At 43.9% G+C, this 20057-nt stretch overlaps 1 protein-coding gene across 4 annotated transcripts in view; it reads right to left on the bottom strand.

Moving 5' to 3' along the window:
* Positions 1-8464: 8464 nt before the first annotated feature.
* The window catches only part of Dstyk (dual serine/threonine and tyrosine protein kinase), a 50382-nt gene continuing 38789 nt past the window's right edge, over positions 8465-20057 (bottom strand). For all 4 annotated transcript variants that reach the window (XM_029476596.2, XM_021162901.3, XM_029476598.2 and 1 more), the window contains 8 exons: positions 19767-19943; positions 19188-19317; positions 18696-18852; positions 18179-18311; positions 16754-16867; positions 15204-15318; positions 12178-12312; positions 8465-11879 (listed from right to left, as the gene is read on the bottom strand). In XM_029476596.2, coding sequence (XP_029332456.1) covers positions 11692-11879; positions 12178-12312; positions 15204-15318; positions 16754-16867; positions 18179-18311; positions 18696-18852; positions 19188-19317; positions 19767-19943 — 1149 coding nt within the window. In that variant the 3' untranslated portion in view covers positions 8465-11691. The remainder of the gene's footprint in view (positions 11880-12177; positions 12313-15203; positions 15319-16753; positions 16868-18178; positions 18312-18695; positions 18853-19187; positions 19318-19766; positions 19944-20057) is intronic.

Raw genomic sequence — 20057 nt, 5'->3', positions numbered from 1 at the left:
GAAAAAAAGGACAGTTACAACACAGCTCTGAATTCCCTGGAGACAAGAAAATTGAGAAGGGAATTAAAGTCCGTAGGTAGGTCTGGATGCCATTTCCTAGAAAACAATGGAAGCATACATACACAAACATACACATACAAACATTCACACACATATACATACATACATACACACACAAATACATACATACATGCATGAACATATACAAACACACAGACATACAGACACACAAACACAAACATACACACACATACATACATACACACACAAACATACACACATATATATACACATACATACATGCATGTACAAACACATACATAAATACATGAACACATACAAACACACAGACACAGAAGCGCAAACATACACAAACAAACACAAACATACACACAAACACAGACATACAAACATACACACACATAATACATACACAGACACACACACATACAACACACATACACACAAAAACACACAAACACACATACATACACACATACACACACAAACATATACACACATAAACATATACACAAAAACACAAACACACACACATGTACAAAAACACACACACAAACACACACACATGATTATTCCTCAAAGTGTTTTCTGTAGTTGCCAGGTAACTGCAACAATTGAATGTTTTGAAAAGCAGGGAGCTTGACCTTTTCTTTTCTTTCTTTTTTTTCTTGTTTTTTTGTTTTTCGAGACAGGGTTTCTCTGTGTAGCCTTGGCTGTCCCAGAGCTCACTCTGTAGACCAGGCTGGCTTCGAATTCAGAAATCCGCCTGCCTCTGCCTCGAGACTGCTGAGATTAAAGGCGTGTGCTACCACCGCCCGGCCTGACCTTTTCATTATTAATCATTCTGCAGAATCTTAGAAATCTATAATTTGTTCTAACTTTTGTTATTTGTTGTTTCAAGACAGTGTCTCTCTATAATCTTGCATGTCCTGGAACTCACTCTGTAGACCAGGCTGGTCTTGAACTCAGAGATTCGCCTGACTCTGCCTCCTGAGTGCTGGGATTAAAGGCATGCGCCACCACTGCCCTGCTCTGTCCTGTCTTATTTTTATCTGTAGATAAAAGCCAATTTCTTTGTCAGAACCCCCCAGGAGTTTGTTGTGATCACAGTTATGTATGAAGTAACTGTGCACAATGCTGTCTCTCAACCGTTGCTGTCTCCAGTCCTAGCCATGCTTTGCAAATCCAGTTAATTGTTGAAAACATGTTTCATGATTCCTAATAAGTAATGCTATACTATAGTTTAGAGATGTATAAACTGTAGTAAGAAACCCTTATCTCTCCCAGTATGACGTTAAAAAAAAAAGTAAAGAAATCTGCCATTCGAAAGCAGTAGCAAGCCAGGAGTGGTGTCGCACGCCTTTAGTCCCAGCAGATTTCTGAGTTCAAGGCCAGCCTGGTCTACAAAGTGAGTTCCAGGTCAACCAGGGCTATACAGAGAAACCCTGTCTCGAAAAAAAACAAAAAACAAAGAAGAGGAAGGGAAGAGGAGAAAGGAGAGGAGGAGGAGAGGGAGGAGGGGGGAAAAGCAGTAGCAAAAAAATGAAAATAAAATCATTGTAAACACGACCTTCCACTAGGGGTAGCCATTCCCACCTCAATCCAGCACGCTAGATGCCAGTGAAGGATGGTTTCTGGTTAAAAGCCAGCCTGTGCATTTGAGGCTAGCCTGGGCTACGATATGAGCCCCCCCCCCCTTGGGGATGGGAATGAATCTCAGCCATAGAACCCTTGCCTACCAACTATGTGTGAGACCCTGGGTTCAGTCCTCAACACTACCAAACCAGAAAGAACCATTTGTCTAACTGCCACAGGAAGCTTTAGGAATTTGGAGAAAAATGGTAGGTTTTGTTCCTGTTGATATTATATACTTGCAAAGCTAATTTATCAAGAAAGGAATAAAAGAAAAAAAAAAAAAACCTAGTAGCAGTGGTAAATACTGAAGCTTTTAGAGACAGCCCAAGGGCAGGCATGATGCAAACTGCATCCCAGCACCTAGGTGCCTGAAGGAGGCCTAAAATTCAGGGCCAACTTGAGTCATGCTACATAGCATGATGCTTTCTGAAACAATAAAAAGGAATTGAGGAAGGGATGGAGGGAGAGGAATCAGGGAGGGGAGAGGGAAAGAGAGAAATAGGAATATCAAAAAGGGAAAAGAACTCTACCAGATTTTCATGAGCCTGGATTTTCCATGTTTAGCTTTCCCAAGCATCAGCCATTCTCAGCAGCTGCTAACCCTTCGGTACTTTCATCATTTTGAACCATTCAAACTGCTTTGCTTTCTTGGTGGGAACCAGCTGGACAATTACAATGAGAATCCCAGGTAGCAAGGAGTTGGCATTAAATCTATCCTCAGCTCTATTACTGGATCAGTTTTACTCTCTTGAATATCTTTCCCTTATAATTTCAACTACAGAAAAATTTCATGAGTCTTCTGGGGTCCTTTTTCCAGACCTACAGAATGAGGCTCTCCTGTCCTGATCCTGGTCTCTCCCTCCTGACTGTCAGGAAGAAACACATCTTTGTACCTCAGCTGTCCTGGGTATTTTGACTTACTCTGTTAGCAGTTGGCCTTGGATGTCCTCTGGTCATTACCCATTAGATGCCAACGTTGCCAGTGCTATGGGTCTCAGACCTGGGTGGGACCTGTGAGCCATATATTAGCCTGCTCTTTGTTTTCATACTTCTGTATGGCATTGTGTTGTTTTTTACCATAGTGGGGAACTAAGTCCCACCACAGCTACCAAGATGGACCTGCAGTCATCCTTGGTTACCTCGAATCCAGTTCAGTGCCCCAGGGTGCTCTGGTGTGGTTTCTTCCTGGAATAGGTAGACGGTTTTTAGACACCATTCTTGTTTTTGTTTTTTTGAGACAGGGTTTCTCTGTGTAGCCCTGGCTGTCCTGAAACTCACTTTGAAGACCAGGCTGGCCTCGAACTCAGAAATCTGCCTGCCTCTGCCTCCCAAGTGCTGGGATTAATGGTGTGTGCCACCACTGCCCAGCTTTAGACACCATTCTTACTTAGTATAGTCCATTAGAATGAGCTGCCCCAGAGATAAGAAGCTGTAGAAGTGCAGCAGTAGCTTGCATATGTTGGGGAAAGGAATCCACGGCAGTGGGAGCCAGCCAGCCTGCTGACTTTGACCTTGCTCCTTTCAGAGACCCTGCCTTCCTCAAATCTGGTCAGCTTGGCTGACTCATACCCAGCTGTATCACACACACACACACACACACACACACACACGCACACACACACACACACTTTCTACCTTCTTCAGTGTTCCGGTCAGCTTTTTTACTTTAACATTCCATTTATCATTGACATTTGTTATCCCTGCAACAAACCCCAAAGCCTTGTGCATGCTAGACGCAGTGCTCTAGCCTCATTTGTAGCTTAACATTTGTATTTATTTCTTTATTTGCTTGCTTATTTATTTAATGTGTGTAGGTAGGAATGTATCCATGGCCTGACCTTGGAGGCCAAAGGAGAAAGTGGTTAGAAGCCTGAAAAACATACAATGTATCAAATGACTGTGGTTTCAGTTGTTAATTTCTGTGCAGCCAGAGCCAAAGTGCTGGCAGGATATTTGGTATTGTCATCTCTATGGCCCATTACCTGCTTTCTCTACATAACTGGTTGTTCTTTCTCATCTGCCCAAAGAAGACTCTCTGAGATTATCATGTTAAAAAGCAAGCTCTGTTGGTGAAGGTCACCATAGCCCTCCAGGTCAAAAAGCAACCCAGAGATGGACTGGGTGTGTCCTGCTGCTGATTGGCTCAAACTGAAAGGAAAAGTACAAGCCAGAGGTCAGCTCTGTGCTTAAGAGCACTGGATGCTCTCCCAGAGGACCCCAGTTCAATCCCCAGATGTCAGCTCACAATTACCCATAACTCTACTTTCAGGGGACCCAACACCCTTTCCTGGCCTCCATGGCCACTGCATGTAGGTGGTGCACAGACCATACATGCAGTCAAAATACCCATATACATAATTAGATGAAAGACATTTAAATCACTTGAAAAAGAAAAGAAAAGGGGAAGCATATAATGAAGGGGAAGAAAAAAGAGGAAGAAATTTTAAAAAGGACAAAAAGGTTTCCCAAGAGTGAAGAAATTTGTAGCCAAAATTAGATAAACATAATTGGAATAAAAAATTAAAATATAAAGGTTTTAGAAAACAATATAGATTATATACTACTAAAAGTATAGTAGACAGGAAGAAAAAGATGAATATTGGCAAGAGGGATAAAAATCATGTAAATAAAATTAGGGAAATTCATAAAAGGAAATAAAAAACATATTTTACTAATAAGTAAACATACAATAAGAGAAAGAAGGGTTAAACAAAGCCTGTGTTAGTTATGGTTTTACTGCTGTGAACAGACACCATGACCAAGGCAAGTCTTATAAAAAACAGCATTTAATTGGGGCTGGCTTACAGGTTCAGAGGTTCAGTCCATTATCATCAAGGTGGGAGCATGGCAGTATCCAGGCAGGCGTGGCACAGGCAGAGCTGAGAGTTCTTCGTCTTCATCTAAAGGCTGCTAGTGGAAGACTGACTTCTAGGCAACTAGGGTGAGGATCTTAAGCTAACACCCACAGTGATACACCTACTCCTACCAGGTCACACCTATTCCAACAAGGCCACACCTCCAAATGGTGCCACTCCCTGGTCCAAGAATATACAAACCATCACAAAGCCCATACTCAAAAAGAAAGGAAAGAAAATATTTAAAATGATGGAGTGTTGGATTGGCTTCTTTCTTTCTTTTTACATTTTTAAAAAAGATTTATTTATTTATTATATGTAAGTACACTGTAGCTGTCTTCAGACGCACCAGAAGAGGGCATCAGATCTCATTATGGATGGTTGTGAGCCACCATGTGGTTGCTGGGATTTGGACTCAGGACCTTTGGAAGAACAGGCAGTGCTTTTGCCCGCTGAGCCATCTCGCCAACCTGATTGGCTTCTTTTTAGCTGGGTCTTGAAAATGCAAGTCCACCAATATCTGTGTATGGAGGGACAAGTGCATCTCGTGGACTCAGATCTTCCCTGTATTTGTGCTGAGTTTATATGGAATACATGTGCAGTGTCCACCATCAGTCTGCAGGGGTCTCCCTTTGTGTGCTAGGGGCCCCTGCTGGGTCACACTTAGCTTTGCAGTCTATGGGCAACAGCTTTCCTCACCCTCAAGACTCTTCAGATCATGCTATCTGGTAGTGTCTCCCCGTTATGCTGAAATTAGCAGAATTAGCCACAACCCCGAGTTCTGTACTGGTGAACCTACCTCCATACTTTTTAGAGCCCTTAAACATTAATCACCCTGCTGAAGGGATGCAGCTGTAGATACCAAGTGGTCTGCAAGAGTTTCAGTGTTCTCAAACTACAGAGAATGCCAAAGGATGATCCACTGACCCTAGGCTTACACTCTCAACCTCCAGTTATTCTGAGAGGGTGGGGCCTTCCTCCATATATCCAATGACAAGGGCTACCTTTTCTTTATACACTCCACTGTTTGGGTCCCATGCCAATAGGACTTTACAGATGGCCAGTGCCCTCCTGCATCCCACAGCTGTTCCCTGGGCCCACAGCCAGCAGGATAGCTTAGGTTAAACAATCTCAGGATCGTGCTCTGCCATAGCCCCCTAAGCAGGGGAACTCTTCTGACTGCTGAGCCACATGGCATTGGAGAGGCCACTGCTTCAGCAAACCCTGCAGCTGGATTCAGGTCTTGTCCTGTGGATATGGCTGGCTGCCAGCCATTTTTCATCAAGGATTCTCTTGATTTCTGTTTCCCCGCTTCTCCAGGGCAGGGAGTGTAACATGGTCTGTGTTCTTTTTGTGAATTTCTGCTGCTCTCCCCTGGCCCCCTCTCTCTGAATGTTTTATTGACCCCTCTCCCCCTACCACAACATTTTTGATATTTTTTGAGACCTGGTTTCTCTGTGTAGCCCTGGTTATCCTGGAACTCTCTATTGACCATACTGACCTCAAACTCAAGAGATTCACCTGCTTCTGCCTCCCAAGTGGCTGGAATAAGGATATGCAGTGGCACTGCCACCACCATCACCTGGCCTCCTTGATCCTTCTTCACTAGGTCACACAGCTTCTAGAGGTCAGCCATTTCATTTTAAAACCAGGCACTTGTTGCAGTTCCATCTCTTCTACCATGTGAGGGTGTTGACCTTGTCCCTTTTTGTCCTTCTGCTCTTCCATTATGAAGAATGCATTAATCTCTATAGGATACAACAAGAAGGCTCCATCTATGAAGCAGAACCGCCCTGCCTCTGAGACTGTGAGAAACAAGTTTATTCTACTTATAAATCATTTTATCGATGGCTTTCATTATTGAAACAGATAAATAACCAGGTTTTTAAAAAGTTTTATTATATGTAAGTACACTGTAGCTTTCTTCAGATACATCAGAAGAGGGCATCAGGTCTCATTACAGATGGTTGTGAGCCACCATGTGGTTGCTGGGATTTGAACTCAGGACCTCTGGAAGAGCAGTCATTGCTCTTAACCACTGATCCATCTCCCCAGCCCCCAATAACCAGTTTTATTGAATAGTCTTTTTCCCATTTGTACTGGCTAGTTTTGTGTCAACTTGACACAAGCTGGAGTTATCACAGAGAAAGGACCTTCAGTTGAGGAAATGCCTCCATGAGTTCAAACTGTAAGGCATTTTCTCAATTAGTGATCAAGGGGGGGAGGTCTCCTTGTGAGCAGTGCCATCTCTGGACTGGTAGTCTTGGGTTCTATAAGAGAGCAGGCTGAGCAAGCCAGGGGAGGCAAGCCAGTCAAGAACATCCCTCCATGGCCTCTGCATCAGCTCCTGCTTTCTGACCTGCTTGAGTTCCAGTCCTGACTTCCTTGGGTGACGAACAGCAGTATGGAAGTGTAAGCCGAATAAACCCTTTCCTCCCCAACTTGCTTCTTGGTCATGATGTTTGTGCAGGAATAGAAACCCTGACTAAGACACCATTGATTTGAAATGTCCCCTCCAGCATATACTAAGAAATAATCTTAGGATTTAGAATTCCCTAAATCCTAAGAAATTTATATCTGTACATGGCCACCCATAGTAACTTTGCTGTTTCTTTCATAAGAGTTGCTTGGCTATGGTGTCTCTTTACAGTAACAGAATAGTGACTAAGACAGACTGCTCTCACAGGGACTGGGACATTGCTGTGCCAGGCCTAACTATGCTATTTGTTGGAGGAATATGGAAGACTTTGGGACTTTGGACTAGAAGAGAGGCTGGATGCTTTAAGCAGGGATTAATGAGTCATCTTAGTAGGAATAGGAAGACAGTGCTGAGGGGGAACTGTGGAGGGCAGCTCAAGACGTTTCTGAGGGAAAGAATATTACTGAGTAGCCTAGAGAATATTCTTGTCATATTTTGGCAAAGAATGTGACTGCTTTTTGCCTTTGTCCTAAAACTGTCCTGATGTTGGCAGAGGTGATTTCAGACAGCCTAGTGCTGACTGTGTAGTGTGGGTATTACTTACTCTTATGCAGATCAATAATGGAAAGGGGCAAGCTGGACAGAGAAATAGAAAGCATACAGTTTGCGGAGAAAAGGAACACTAGGAGTGTAATCAGAGCTAAGTCCAGTGCTCATGGGATACAAAAGTTAAAGAAAAGCCTGAGACTAAAAGGAATAAAGGGATGGTGACCTCTGGGCAAGACCCCACCCAGCCAAGCACCCAAGCTGTGAAAAGAAATGAAAGAAAAGCTCAAGCAGTGAAGGAGACCACCAACAGCAGAAGCTGAACCCGATGTCAGGCAACAGGAGGCCAAGTTCCAGCCCCAGCAAGCAGCAGAACTTGGCAGCTTCCAAGAGTCAAAGACACGAGAGAGGGCTGTGGAATCTCCCTCCACAATTAAGGAAAGCCACTGCAGCCAGGCATGGAGGCCCAGAGAGACCATTTGTGAAGCTGTGAAAGTGAAACCTGGATTGTTGGAGACCCCAGGATACTGGAGATGCCAGGGTCATGGGATATCTACCTAGGAAAGCTGCAGACCAGGTATGAAACCCGGTCAAGAGAGAAAAGGATGTTGCAGTAGATGAGGCTGAAGGGAGTTGGAGTATTTCAGCAGTCTCCCAACATCTTCTATCTTCCCTGGAGGGAAGCAGGGCTTGAGAGCATCCTGTGAGCTTGTGAAGGGAAAGGAGGGAAAGGGGAAGCCAAACAGGCAACCCTGGAACATGAACGTGGTTTTTATTATGCAGCACACCTGGTATCCATATCCTAACAGCTTCCAGGAGACGCCACAAAACCTAGTGCAGCCATTCAGGTTATACTAAGACAAAAGCTAAGGCTGCAACTCTCAAAAACAAAACAAACAAACAAACAAACAAAATGGTCCCACTGTAACAATGCCATGGAAAGAACCACATTGCACAAGAAAGGAGGGTACAGAGGCTAAAATTGGTGTCGAGTAAATTTTTGTTATTGCACTTTATTCTATACACTTAATATGTTACACTTTTATATAACACTGTAATAAACATTAGTCCTTTAAAACAAAAACATTACATAAAGACAAAAAAAAAAAAGCCAACTCCTTCCCCACCCCACCCCACCCCCAAAAAACCCAAAGAACAAAACCCAGCAGGCCATCCAGACAATCTTCTTGTCAACTCTCCAGGCTACTTGGTCTGTCCGATGATGTCAGGTATACATTCTTCACCACCATGACAATCACACTAGATGCTAATAAAGCACATGAAGTTAAAAATAAAACTCTTAAGAACAACAGTACTACCTGAAACTTCTAGGGGAGTTTGCAGTACAGGTGTTGTTTAAGGCCACCCCTTCCTGGTACACTCTAATATTATCTCACACCCCAATATTTAGAAAACGAAATCCTCATTTTCTTTTAAGGAATATGTGGACTGTTTGACCCAACAAATACAAAATGCTAGTCCTGAACACTTAAAGCAGCTCCCTCTTTGGGAACCACTTTACCAAGGCTGTTACTCCATCCTGGCAGAACATGGGCTTGGCAGGTCTCCCAGTAAGCTAGATCAAACAGGGCATCTCTCTAGAACAAGACCAAAGGGTGCCTCAGTTTACTAAGTGACTGTACTCACCTATCCCCTGGGCTTCTCAGTGCTAAATAAGACAATAATAAAGTGTCATTTAGTGCAGTTGTCACTATGCAGCCTTACTACCCCAGGCCACTGCTGTCAGGAAAAAAACATTCCAACCTCTTTGACCTTTGTGGCTTTTTTTTTTTGGTTCTAGACACTGAACCCAAGGCCATGTGCAGGATAAGCACATTCTACCCTGAGTGCTCCAACCTGTTTGACAGCTCAAGCAAAAATACAGAAAAGCATCTGGGAGCTGCCAGGTGTTCAGTTTTCCATTCTCCTGCTCTGGCTGTAACAGCAATGCAGCCTTTCCTTTGTTTTCTTGAGCATTAGTGTTAACATGGCTGCCTAGCCCTGTCCCTTAAACTTGACAGAGTCAGAAGTAACTCTCTTTGGTCTGGCAACAACTAGGATAGTCCTCTTTCTGAGAACATTGAAAGATTGCTCAGTCAAGAAGCCAGTCATCTGGGCCTCAGATACAGCTCTTGGGCACAGATGAGCCTTGCAGGGCTCAGACTCGGCTGGCATTTTTTCTGATTGCTCTGCAGAAAGGCCTGTCACTCCATTCTGAGGCCAGACTTTGAGCTCCCGAGAAGCAGCGGGTGTGAGTGCTGGGCTGGAGCTGTGGCAACTGTTTTGCAGGATGGCAGTCTTCACGCCACCCTTCTTCCTCACTCAGCCCAGAGGTAAATCTTCAAAACTTTGGCCCTGTCAAGCCCTGTACTACCCAAGTGCCACGACACTTCTCTGACCTCCTAGCGTCTTCCTAAGTGATATACAATACAGTACATTTTGTGGCATTTTATCGCTGAAATAATAGTAGATGCCAAAAACCACATAATCAAAAAATAGCTTACAATGTTATGAAGTACAACACACACAAATTAGACATACGTGTTCACATACTCAGCCCGCTGAGCATTGAAATACCAACACCAAATACCCCCAACGTGGCCTTTGGTTTGCCCGGATCCTCTCAGGGCTATCCTGGGCCTTGCTTGGCTACTCTAATGAATGAACTATACAACTCCTCCTCCTTTCCCTATGGCATTAATCTCTCTGCTCCTCCCACTGAGCAGAAAATGATGGAAACTGGCTTTTTAAAATTAAAAGAAGGAACCTGTAATCTGACAGGAGACGAAAAAGAGATTCTGAATGAGGAAACAAACATCTAACCTCCCACTGATGAGTCTGAGTATGGGCTACGTGGTCCAAAGAATGTTAGGAGTATAGTTTCATTCTGGAGCTACCGCCTCTGTAGTACAGCAAGACTCAAGAACAAGGGTCAGCAGTCTTCTAACTACACAAGACCTCAGGTTTCATACACCACAGACCTAACTAGCTGAGACGACTCATTTCTTCCCTCTTGACTCCTTGGCTTCCTGTACATCCTACTGTCTCCAGAGGGCAACATGTTAACCCTCAGAGTAGAGTAACTGAGTATAGTTGAGTAGGTGTTAAAACTCTAAAAGCTAGACTAAGCATTCTGCCAAAATGAACCAGAGCCAAGGAACCCAAAGACAATGGCCCATCACTTGTCCATTACAGTTTGCATGTAGAAAGTATTACCTGGCGTTTCTGAAGAGCTGTGAGTGTTAGACCACCATGCTCAACTGCACAATTATCAGAGTTCATGGTGCAGAGTGTTCAAAGTGAACTTGGAAAGCTATATGGAGCTGGAGCATAGCCCATGGGAGAGTGCTTACCAGCAATATCTGAGCAGTAGGATTGATCCCTAGCACAGAAGAAGAAAGGAGTGAGTTATATAGTTAGAAGCTATGCATGGTAGCATATGGATGGACTTAAGGCTAGCCTGGGCTACATCCCATTAAAAACAACAAAATTATAGCCTATTTCTGACTAGATGCTCAAGCCCAAGTACCATGTTATCTGGTTTATTCCCTCCTTTCTTTTTTGAGGAAAAAGAAGGGTAGAGGGTGGGCAAAGACACAAGAATCAAACAGATTCTGTTCTGGGTTAGCTCTGCCCCACAGAAACCAGGGCTCCCTGGCCCTGGAAATGTAAACACACTGGGTTGTGAGGACAGACAGCTTCATGTGTAACTGCCTCCTGGGTCTTTGACTGTAACAACCTGAGATCCTGGCTATAAAGAACAAGAACCAGACAACCACAGGTCTATCTGGCTAGGTTGGTTTGGTTTTTGCCTTTATGACCATACAATCTGGAACTAAGGTCATGTTTCTAAGTGGTCTCTACCGCTGGACTGATGCCCTGCACTGCAGGCCTGTCTTGTTTTAGAGACACACAGCGAGCAGACAGTGGTAACAGTTGTCTCCTTTTCAGTTCTGAGGCCAGAACATCACATTCTTCAGCTTTTAAACATCTGAGACAGTCTTTTGCCAAAGAGGCAGTGTAAAGTAGTGTGAACACTAAACAGCCACTGACTTCTTCACTGCCCAGGAGCCATCCCTACCCAGGAAGGCTTCGAGTTGCCACCAAGCACTAGTTCCCTTGGGAGCCTCCTTAATGAACAAATGACAAATTCTCCCCATGGCCAAAAGCTGAGAGGGAAGGAAGGAACAGAGTGGAAGAGAAAGGGTTTTGTCTTCAAGTAGAATCGTCTAGTCCTCTGCTTGGTCGTTCAGAGCTGCACTTGCAGAGCCGATCCATAATGCTTCGGAGCATAGGCTGCACGATGCCCAAGAGGGGCCTCTTCGAGGGGTCACCATCCCAACACGCCTCCATCAACTGCCAGCACTCCTCATCAAACACAGGAAGACGCTCTGGACGGGTCCCTAGAGAAAAAGAGCAAGGAAGTGAAGCTAGTCTGGGAGAGCAAAGGGTTTGGGATTCCACAGCAGACACCTCAGCTGTAATGCAACAGGAATGGTGGAAACTGGTATAATGCAGCCAGTTAGCAAAGGTCTGGTTTATAGTGTCCCTTCAGCATTATATGATGTCCCTTCAGCATTATATGATGGTCTGTCTGATGTGGCCATGCTGTGAAGTGGCCAGAAGATGAGGGTGCCCTGTTGTGGTATCCAGGCTGTCTGCTCTCAGAGAGTTCAAGCCAAGTGGTTTGGTGAGTCTTACCTCTGCGCACATTATTCCAGAGATGGTCTTTGCTAGCACACCTCTCAAATGCCTCAGGGAGCTTGATAGAGCCGGAGCAGATATACCAAAAAAGGATCCCAAAAGCATAGACATCCACAGAGTTATCATACTTTCCTACAGTAGAGACAGATGAGCAACAGTGAGCCACCATCTTGCTTCTATGGATCCTTACACAATTTTGAAAAGCTTTTAATATCTACTGTTCTTCACAACTTGCCTGGAAGGCAGGGCACACCTGTAGTGCCCATTTTATAATATGGAAAGCTAGATGCTAAGACAACCAAGACAAAAATTTGTCAAAACAGAAGGAAAATCAGGCCATTTGTTTTATTGGGACAGTCTGCAAGATCAGTTCTATAAGGGGCCATATTAGAGAACTATGGGTGGGACTCAGAAAATAAAAATTATAAAGACTGGCAGGTGTGGTGGTGGACACCTGTAATCCCAGCACTCAAAAGACTGAGGCAGAAGTATAGTTTAAGGCAAGTCTAGGATACACAGGAAGATCCCATCTCTCATACAAAGATCATAAAGGCAGAGAAGAGTCTAGAGTTGGTGGGTAGCAGACTTAGCAGGGGTACCACAGCAATAGGGTAGACAACAGTAAGAGGAATTTAAATAAGCCAGCAGAATAAAGTAAACTTAGGAAAAGAACAGCTCTCCTATCTGGCTCTAATGAGGATTGGACAACAGCTAGTCCTTCTGCTTATTGAACAATGAAGAGCCCGGTGACAACTTCTATGAAATGAGTGGAATTCACAGGCTGGAGAGATGGCTCAGTGGTTTAGAGCACCTGGAGCTCTTACAGAGGACCAAGATTTGGTTCCCAGCATCCACATGGCTCACAGATACTTGCAACTCCAGTTGCAGGGGATTCAGTGACCTCTTTTGACCTTGGGCACCATGCACACACATACATGCAGGTAAAATATTCATACACATAAATAAATCTTAAAAAGGCACAGCAATTGAAATGCATTGCAAATTTTTCCTCATGTCAACACTAGGACTGGCCTGTGGCTTCCTCCCACCTTTCTTGGCCATCACTTTCCCCTCCACTATGGCTCAGTTTCAGTCTTCCATGCCAGCTATTCTTCTCTATTCATCACCTACATCAAGGCAGTAAAAGAAAAAAGCTTTCCCATTGTCCCTGTTTGCCTCAAATCTGTAGCCCTGTTTATTTCAGCTGTGTGCACACCTTCACTTAACTAGCCACCTCACTGATTCTTCTCCCTCATATCCCCAGTGGCTGCACCAGTGGCTGCAAAGCTGGTCCAGGCATATGTACCTTGCCACCCTCCCCTGTTTAAAAGCTCGGCACCTCCTCACTTGCAAAGAACCCTAATCCTCCACAAGGTTTTCAATCTCTAGATTTCTCTGGCCCTATCTTTCACTATTTGCTGTTTTGCAATTTCCCTTAGTATTTCCCCTTCTTCAACCTTCAGATATTTCTGTTCTCACGACACACGGTTGGACTAGAGAAAGGAAGGCCTAGATCCAAATCACAGATGCACTGCCTTCTACTTCAGTGTTTTGGGGGTCGGTTAGTTCATCAATCTGGCCCCAATTTTATCTACTAATCTGACACTAAATATATAACAACACAATCAAGGATTGCTGTAAAAATTAAGTATAATGAGAATTCTGGAATTTTGAGCTTTTTTTTTTTTAAAGAAAGATTTATTTATTTTGCATATGAATGCTCTCTCTGCATGTACACTTGCATTAAAGATGGTTATGAGCCATCATGTGGTTGCTGGGATTTGAACTCAGGACCTCTGGAAGAGCAACAAATGCTCTTAACCTCTGAGCCATCTCTCTAGCCCAAGAATTTTTTTTTTTCTGGGAAAAACACAAATATTTTAAGAATGTGTGCCGGGCGTGGTGGTGCATGCCTTTAATCCCAGCACTCAGGAGGCTGAGGCAGGCGGATTTCTGAGTTCCAGGCCAGCCTGGTCTACAGAGTGAGTTCCAGCCAGGGCTACACAGAGAAACCCTGTCTCGAAAAAAACCAAAATAAAAAAGTTCTTTCACTTTAATCCCAGGTTATGGCTATGGGGCTGCTTTGGACAATTGGAAGCAGCTGGCTATGATTTGCTTTGTGCTCTAGCAGAGGCGTGGTTTTGCCAGCTGCAGGTAGGTTCAACAATTATGTAATATTTGAAATCCTGGGGACTTTATAGAGGGTATATAAATGCTAGGGCCCCTGAGAGGCAGGGTTGGTGGTTGTTAGTCATGATCCAGGAATATCTCTTTCTCTCTCTCTCTCTCTCTCTCTCTCTCTCTCTCTCTCTCTCTCTCTCTCTCTCTCTCTCTCCCTCTCCCTCCCTCCCTCTATCCCTCCTTCCCTCCTCTCTCCTCCTTTAACTCTTACCTAGTGATAGGGGGTGAAACCAGGGGGATAAGGAGTGGGATAAGGGAGAACCCACAAAGTAGCAAAGACCAGCTACAATTAAGACAGGATCACCAGAAACAAACCCTCCTGCCTACTCCAGAGTGTACATTTAAACCAGAGTTCCCTTTCCACTACCAATCTTTCCATACAAGACTCAAGTATTACCCCAAATCTCACTTCTACCATAAACCTGTTCAGCATTTCAACCTTACTCTGTTCTTTCACACTGCATCAATAGTACATAACTCCTGTAATTTATCATTTAGTGCTGCCTTATAGCACTTCCAGATTATCTTACCTCTCCATATACCTCCATGTTGGTAAGTTCTTTAATGACAAGTTCCATCATTTAGAAGTCATTCAGCCAATACTTTGTGATTAATAAGTGCTAAGTATGGCAGGTAGAGTGCTAATGACCCAGAGACCAGAGCATGTGCTAACCCCCACTCCATCCACACTTTCCTTCCTTTCTTCTGTCCCTCTTTACTCTCCCTCTGTTCTGGTTTCTTCATTGTCAGACTTAACGTGCACTCACTACTTACCCAGAAGGAAGCACTCCATAGCAGACTACTGGAGTCTGCCAAACCTACTCTTTGCCCTCTAGCCTTACCTGTGAAAAGTTCAGGGGCCATATGAATTGGTGTCCCCACAATGCTGCCTGACATCATAGCTTCTGGTTTACAGAATCCTAAGTCGGTGATCTTGGCACGGTTTTGTTTGTCCAGCTGCCAAAAACAGGTCAGAGTCACCTTTTGTCTGCACACCCAGCCTCAAAGCAGTCCTTAGAAAGTCCTGCCTCAAACCTCACCATCCCATACTCTCTCCTGTCATTGTCCTCTTCCCCAATACTGTCAATAACCTGATGGCAGGGGTTGTTTCTTTCCTCTTTATATCCCTGACATATACTGGGATCACTATAGTCTTGGAAGATCGAGTAATGAAGGTCTGTAAAATGAGGAAAACATGCTGGCACCTGATTTCCCTCTTCAGCAGCCAAAGCAATTCTTTTAATTCTTAAAGCTCTAATAAAGGGTTAGGTGTGGGAGACCTGGCCAACATATAAGACCTTGGCTCTACCCTAATACAGTAGAAAGAACAACAATGATATAAAAACAAACAAGCAAAAATCGATCATAGAGAATAAATGTGCCCCTTTCTGTTCCTGATAGTCTGTTATCTTTCTATCTACAATATCCAGGTTATCTTTCTCTCCCCCAAACTGCAACTTCATGGGTGTTACCATGTGACACTAGAAGGTATTTTTTCCTAAATTATTACATTTTGTTTATTTGTGTGTGTGTGTGTGTGTGTGTGTAGGTCAGAGGACAATTTGTAGGAGTCTGTTCTCTCCTTCCACTATGTAATAACAGGTACCATAGCCTGTTATGTCCCCACAGTTGAGCCATGTCACCGACCCTAAAAGATGTTTTTAAGAGGACTCTGACAAACAATTCTTTATGATTTATGTGATGTGACCTTGTAAGGTGCACTTATGCACACCAGCTCTCATCTAGCATCTCTGATAAAGCACTAAATAGTAAGAATCCTGGACTCCTCAAAAATACCAATAACAGAAAACCAACAAAAGGGCAAAGATTATTCAATATTAAAGAAGGCAGAAATAGCATGATAAGAAAACATACTGTAGAATCCTTGGGTTATATCCTAGATAAGAAAAACAACAACAGCAAAATAGCAAACAGATCATATTGGAACAACTGGATATAACAGACAATAACAGAATATATGTTGATAACATTACTGTATCAACGTTAGACTTGAGTGTGGTAATGGCATTCTAATTATGTAGGAGACTCTTCTTAGGAGAAACTTGCTAACATATTTTACCTTCATATGATGCAGGAAAATAAATAGAAAACATGACTGAGTGGGCACCTTTGCAGGGGTATAGGATACAAGGGTGCCTGGGTCTCCAGCATGCCACTCTTAACCTTTCTGTGAAGTCAGAATTTCTCAACAGTGGAGGGGAAAGGTTTTGACACAAGGACGTCTGTTGAGATTGGTCCTTAAGTCCAGGGCTCTGTCCACTCACCATGGTGCTAACTCTCCTACTTTCCATTTAATATTCCTAGAATCAAAGCTTTTTACACAAACCCTCCAGAGAGCAGGAAGTCCTCTCTAAATATAGCTCTATCTTACCAGCACATTTTTCAGTTTGATATCCCGATGAACAAGCCCCTGGCTGTGCAGAAAGCGGATTCCCTCCACCACATCCAGGGCTATTTGCAAACGTGTCTCCAGGGTCAGCCCAGCCTGGAAAGACAAAAGAGCCTGGATGTCACAAGAGCATAACTCCTCAACCCAGCAGAGACTTCCAATTGTGAGAACTAAATGACTTATGGTGGCAACAAAGGGGAGAACAGCGAGTGGGAGGTACAGGGAAGAAGTTGCTGCACAGGACGCAAAGCAGAAGGAAGCCTTTGGCTGGCTGCAGTGGTCAGCAGGACCAGAATCCAAGCAGAAGAGGTCTGAGTACTAACAGCGTCTCACTCCCATCATCAGAGCAACTCGGGCACAGCCCTGAGAGAGATTTGCTTCCACTGCTTCTATAGGCTTGGTTAGCCCAGGTTTGTGTTTATGGGTTCCAATTCCAAAGTCACTCTGATTACTTAAGGGTCTTTCCGATTCTGAAAAATGTCCTATTAATTTCTTCCAAAAACTCAAATGGGATTCTCTAGCCCACTTACAGAAAAACCTCAGGCGTTCCTGAGATAAAGAGGGAACTACTTGGGGTCTCTTTTTCATGTCACTAATTCTTGTGACTCCTAGAAACATTTCTAAGTTTTCTCTACCTTACTTCTGAAAGTCTCCATGTAAGCTCATACAGGGGAGGCCAGACACTCAAGGTCAGCCTCTCTCTTCTCCTACTGAGTTCCAAGGCAGGGGACAGACAAGAGAAGTCACTAATGGTGATGGTTTTTTTTTTTGTTAAGATGACAGTTTAAACTGAATAGTCAACTGAGAGTTTCACCTTTCCTCAAACAAAATTCTTCAGTGGCACACCCCAATTTATTTTTAAAAGTTAAGACAACATAACAAAGATCTAATAAATGACTTTGTGCCTGCCCCTACTGCATGTCTCTCTCTGTGTGTCTCTGTTTCTGGTGATATGGGGTTTGAACTCAAGACCACACATGCCAAGCAAGTTCTCTTATCACTAAGCTATATCTTTGGTCCCATATAAGTGATTTCACTTTAAATCTTACTGGAACTTGTGTTAGAATACTTAGAATGCAGAGCCTCTCAGTATCTACAACTAACTCCATCTGAATTCCTTTTAAATTTTTAAATGTTGTGCATGTTGTGTTATGGATGGTGTGTGTACATTTATGTGGGTATGGAATCTCTCCAGATTTATTATAAAGATATGTATAGTACTATATAGTATATACATGTAATGTATATATATATATATTATATATACATATACATAATGCAGTAAAGCCACATTACTCCAATGTCTATGAAAGTGAGAAGTTCTGAATAAACAGGAAAGGATGAAGTTCAGGAAGGAAGGGTTGAGCCTGGCTCCAGCTGGCCCTTGTCCCTGACTGCCTCAGTCACCTTCAGCCCTGTGTAGAGGTCCCGGTGTAGCCGCTCCATGATAAGCAGTACAGCAACGCTGGAGCCGCCACCATAGTTGTAGTCAATGACTGAGCCATGGAGATCGACCAGCCGCTCATGCTTTGGCAGAGACCTATGAGAAAAAGAGGTTTTGGCAACTACACTTGGGCTCTAACTCTGCATGAGATACCAGGATGTAAAAAGAAAGACTCTCAGGTCCACACATAGTCCAACTCCAGATAGAGGGAAAGGAGAACTGCTTCTCCACTAAGTCCACTCCACAAGACTATCAATACTGACAGTCCTGTGACTAAGAAAGAAAACAGCATGAAAATTTGAGAATTGTGATGGGAAAAGACTAAGGAAAGAGCATGTCTGGGCCAGATCACTAGGTAGGTAGAACACTTTGCAATCTGTGTGTAGAGGGATCGATGCTGCAGCTTGTGGTAGGAAACTTATCCCAGCCTTTTAGCTTCTTTGGGTATTCCCCAGAGAGATTAAGGAAACCAAGGCCTACCTCATGTAGTGAAACTCCAATGCCAGATCGTTCCAGTGCTTTTCATCTGGAGGAACAACTGATTTGAGGGCACAAGGGAAGTGTCCCCCCCAGTTGTCACACAGGTATACCACACCATATTGGCCCCGGCCTAGTTCCTGTCCTAATTTAGGTTTACCTATAAGATATAAAGACAGGTGGGATAGAGACTTAACAAGCATTCTCTTTAGATTCTTAGATGCAGTCCTGCCTAGAGGCCAGAAGTTGTAATCATGCAGTCATGCAATAGAAAGAAATTCAGTGTATTCTAACCAAGTTGGATGACTTAACTTTGATCGTGTTGTTCACATTACATAAGCAGCAGAACCAAACAGGAATTCAAAATCAGCACTAAGTGCTGAGGCAGCTTTGCAAGGAGGCCGGAGCCTAAACTCTGGGGTTCTTGGAGGCCAGGCATAAAAATGCCAGAGGACCTTCAACTTCCAATCTACTTGGAAAGAAGCAAGAACTCACGGTGAAGCAAGACATCCTGTAAAGACCGACTCTCTAGCGAAAGGCGGGCCAGACGGGGGGCGTGATCTTTTCGAACCTTTAGCCACAGATCTTCAGTTTTCTCCAGACGGCCAGAATGGCCAGCTTCCAGCTAGGAGGGAAACAGAAAAAGACAATGTAAGACTTTTCAAGCCCCTCACCTCAGCTTCCCCACCTGTACCTAGAAATAATCTCTCTCTCATGCTGACAACTGTGAGAACTGAGTATGAGACATGTGTAGGACAATGGCAGTGAGTCGTCGACAGTCATGTTCCTCTTAGATGCCTGGCATATGTTCATTCTCTCCCCCCTTCCTTACACACACGTGGGGCACATAACTGAACAGAGTTAGGAAGTCACTCCTCTTTCATTCATTCTTAAACTACTGTATAAACATATAGAAAGTGTGTACTCCTCCATGCTCCTTTCTCACTCAGCTATATGGACAAATTAACTGGACTGATTTTTGGAAACTATAAGGATAGCAGAGAGTGCACTATTTCTCTCTTGAGGAGGCTCTTTTCTGACTGTTCCAGCTTTGCTTCTCTCCTACATACGCACCTGCCTCAAGGAGGCTGCAAACGCCTCATGAGAACTATTGAGCCGCGTACGAAACTGGCTGCAAATGCTCTTGGCCAACTTGGAGGCACTGAGGCTGTCGATGGCTTCCTGGGCCACCTTCCTCTTCCACTCTAGAGTGATGGTGGGTGGGTTCACCCATGTGATACGCTGGATGATCTGCCGAGATGAGGACAGTGAGATCATTGAAGGAAGGAGAAGGCACTCCCAGGCAGCTCCAACAATGCCCTTCCTGCTCTGCATTCTCTCTCACCAGGAGCAGCCTAGGAAATC

This window comes from Mus caroli, unplaced genomic scaffold, assembly GCF_978045245.1.
Source record: "Mus caroli unplaced genomic scaffold, Mus_caroli_1 scaffold_1, whole genome shotgun sequence".
Taxonomy (NCBI): Eukaryota; Metazoa; Chordata; class Mammalia; order Rodentia; family Muridae; genus Mus; species Mus caroli.
The sequence above is the reverse complement of the archived record's forward strand: the minus strand, read 5'-3'. Positions and strand labels throughout refer to the sequence as shown.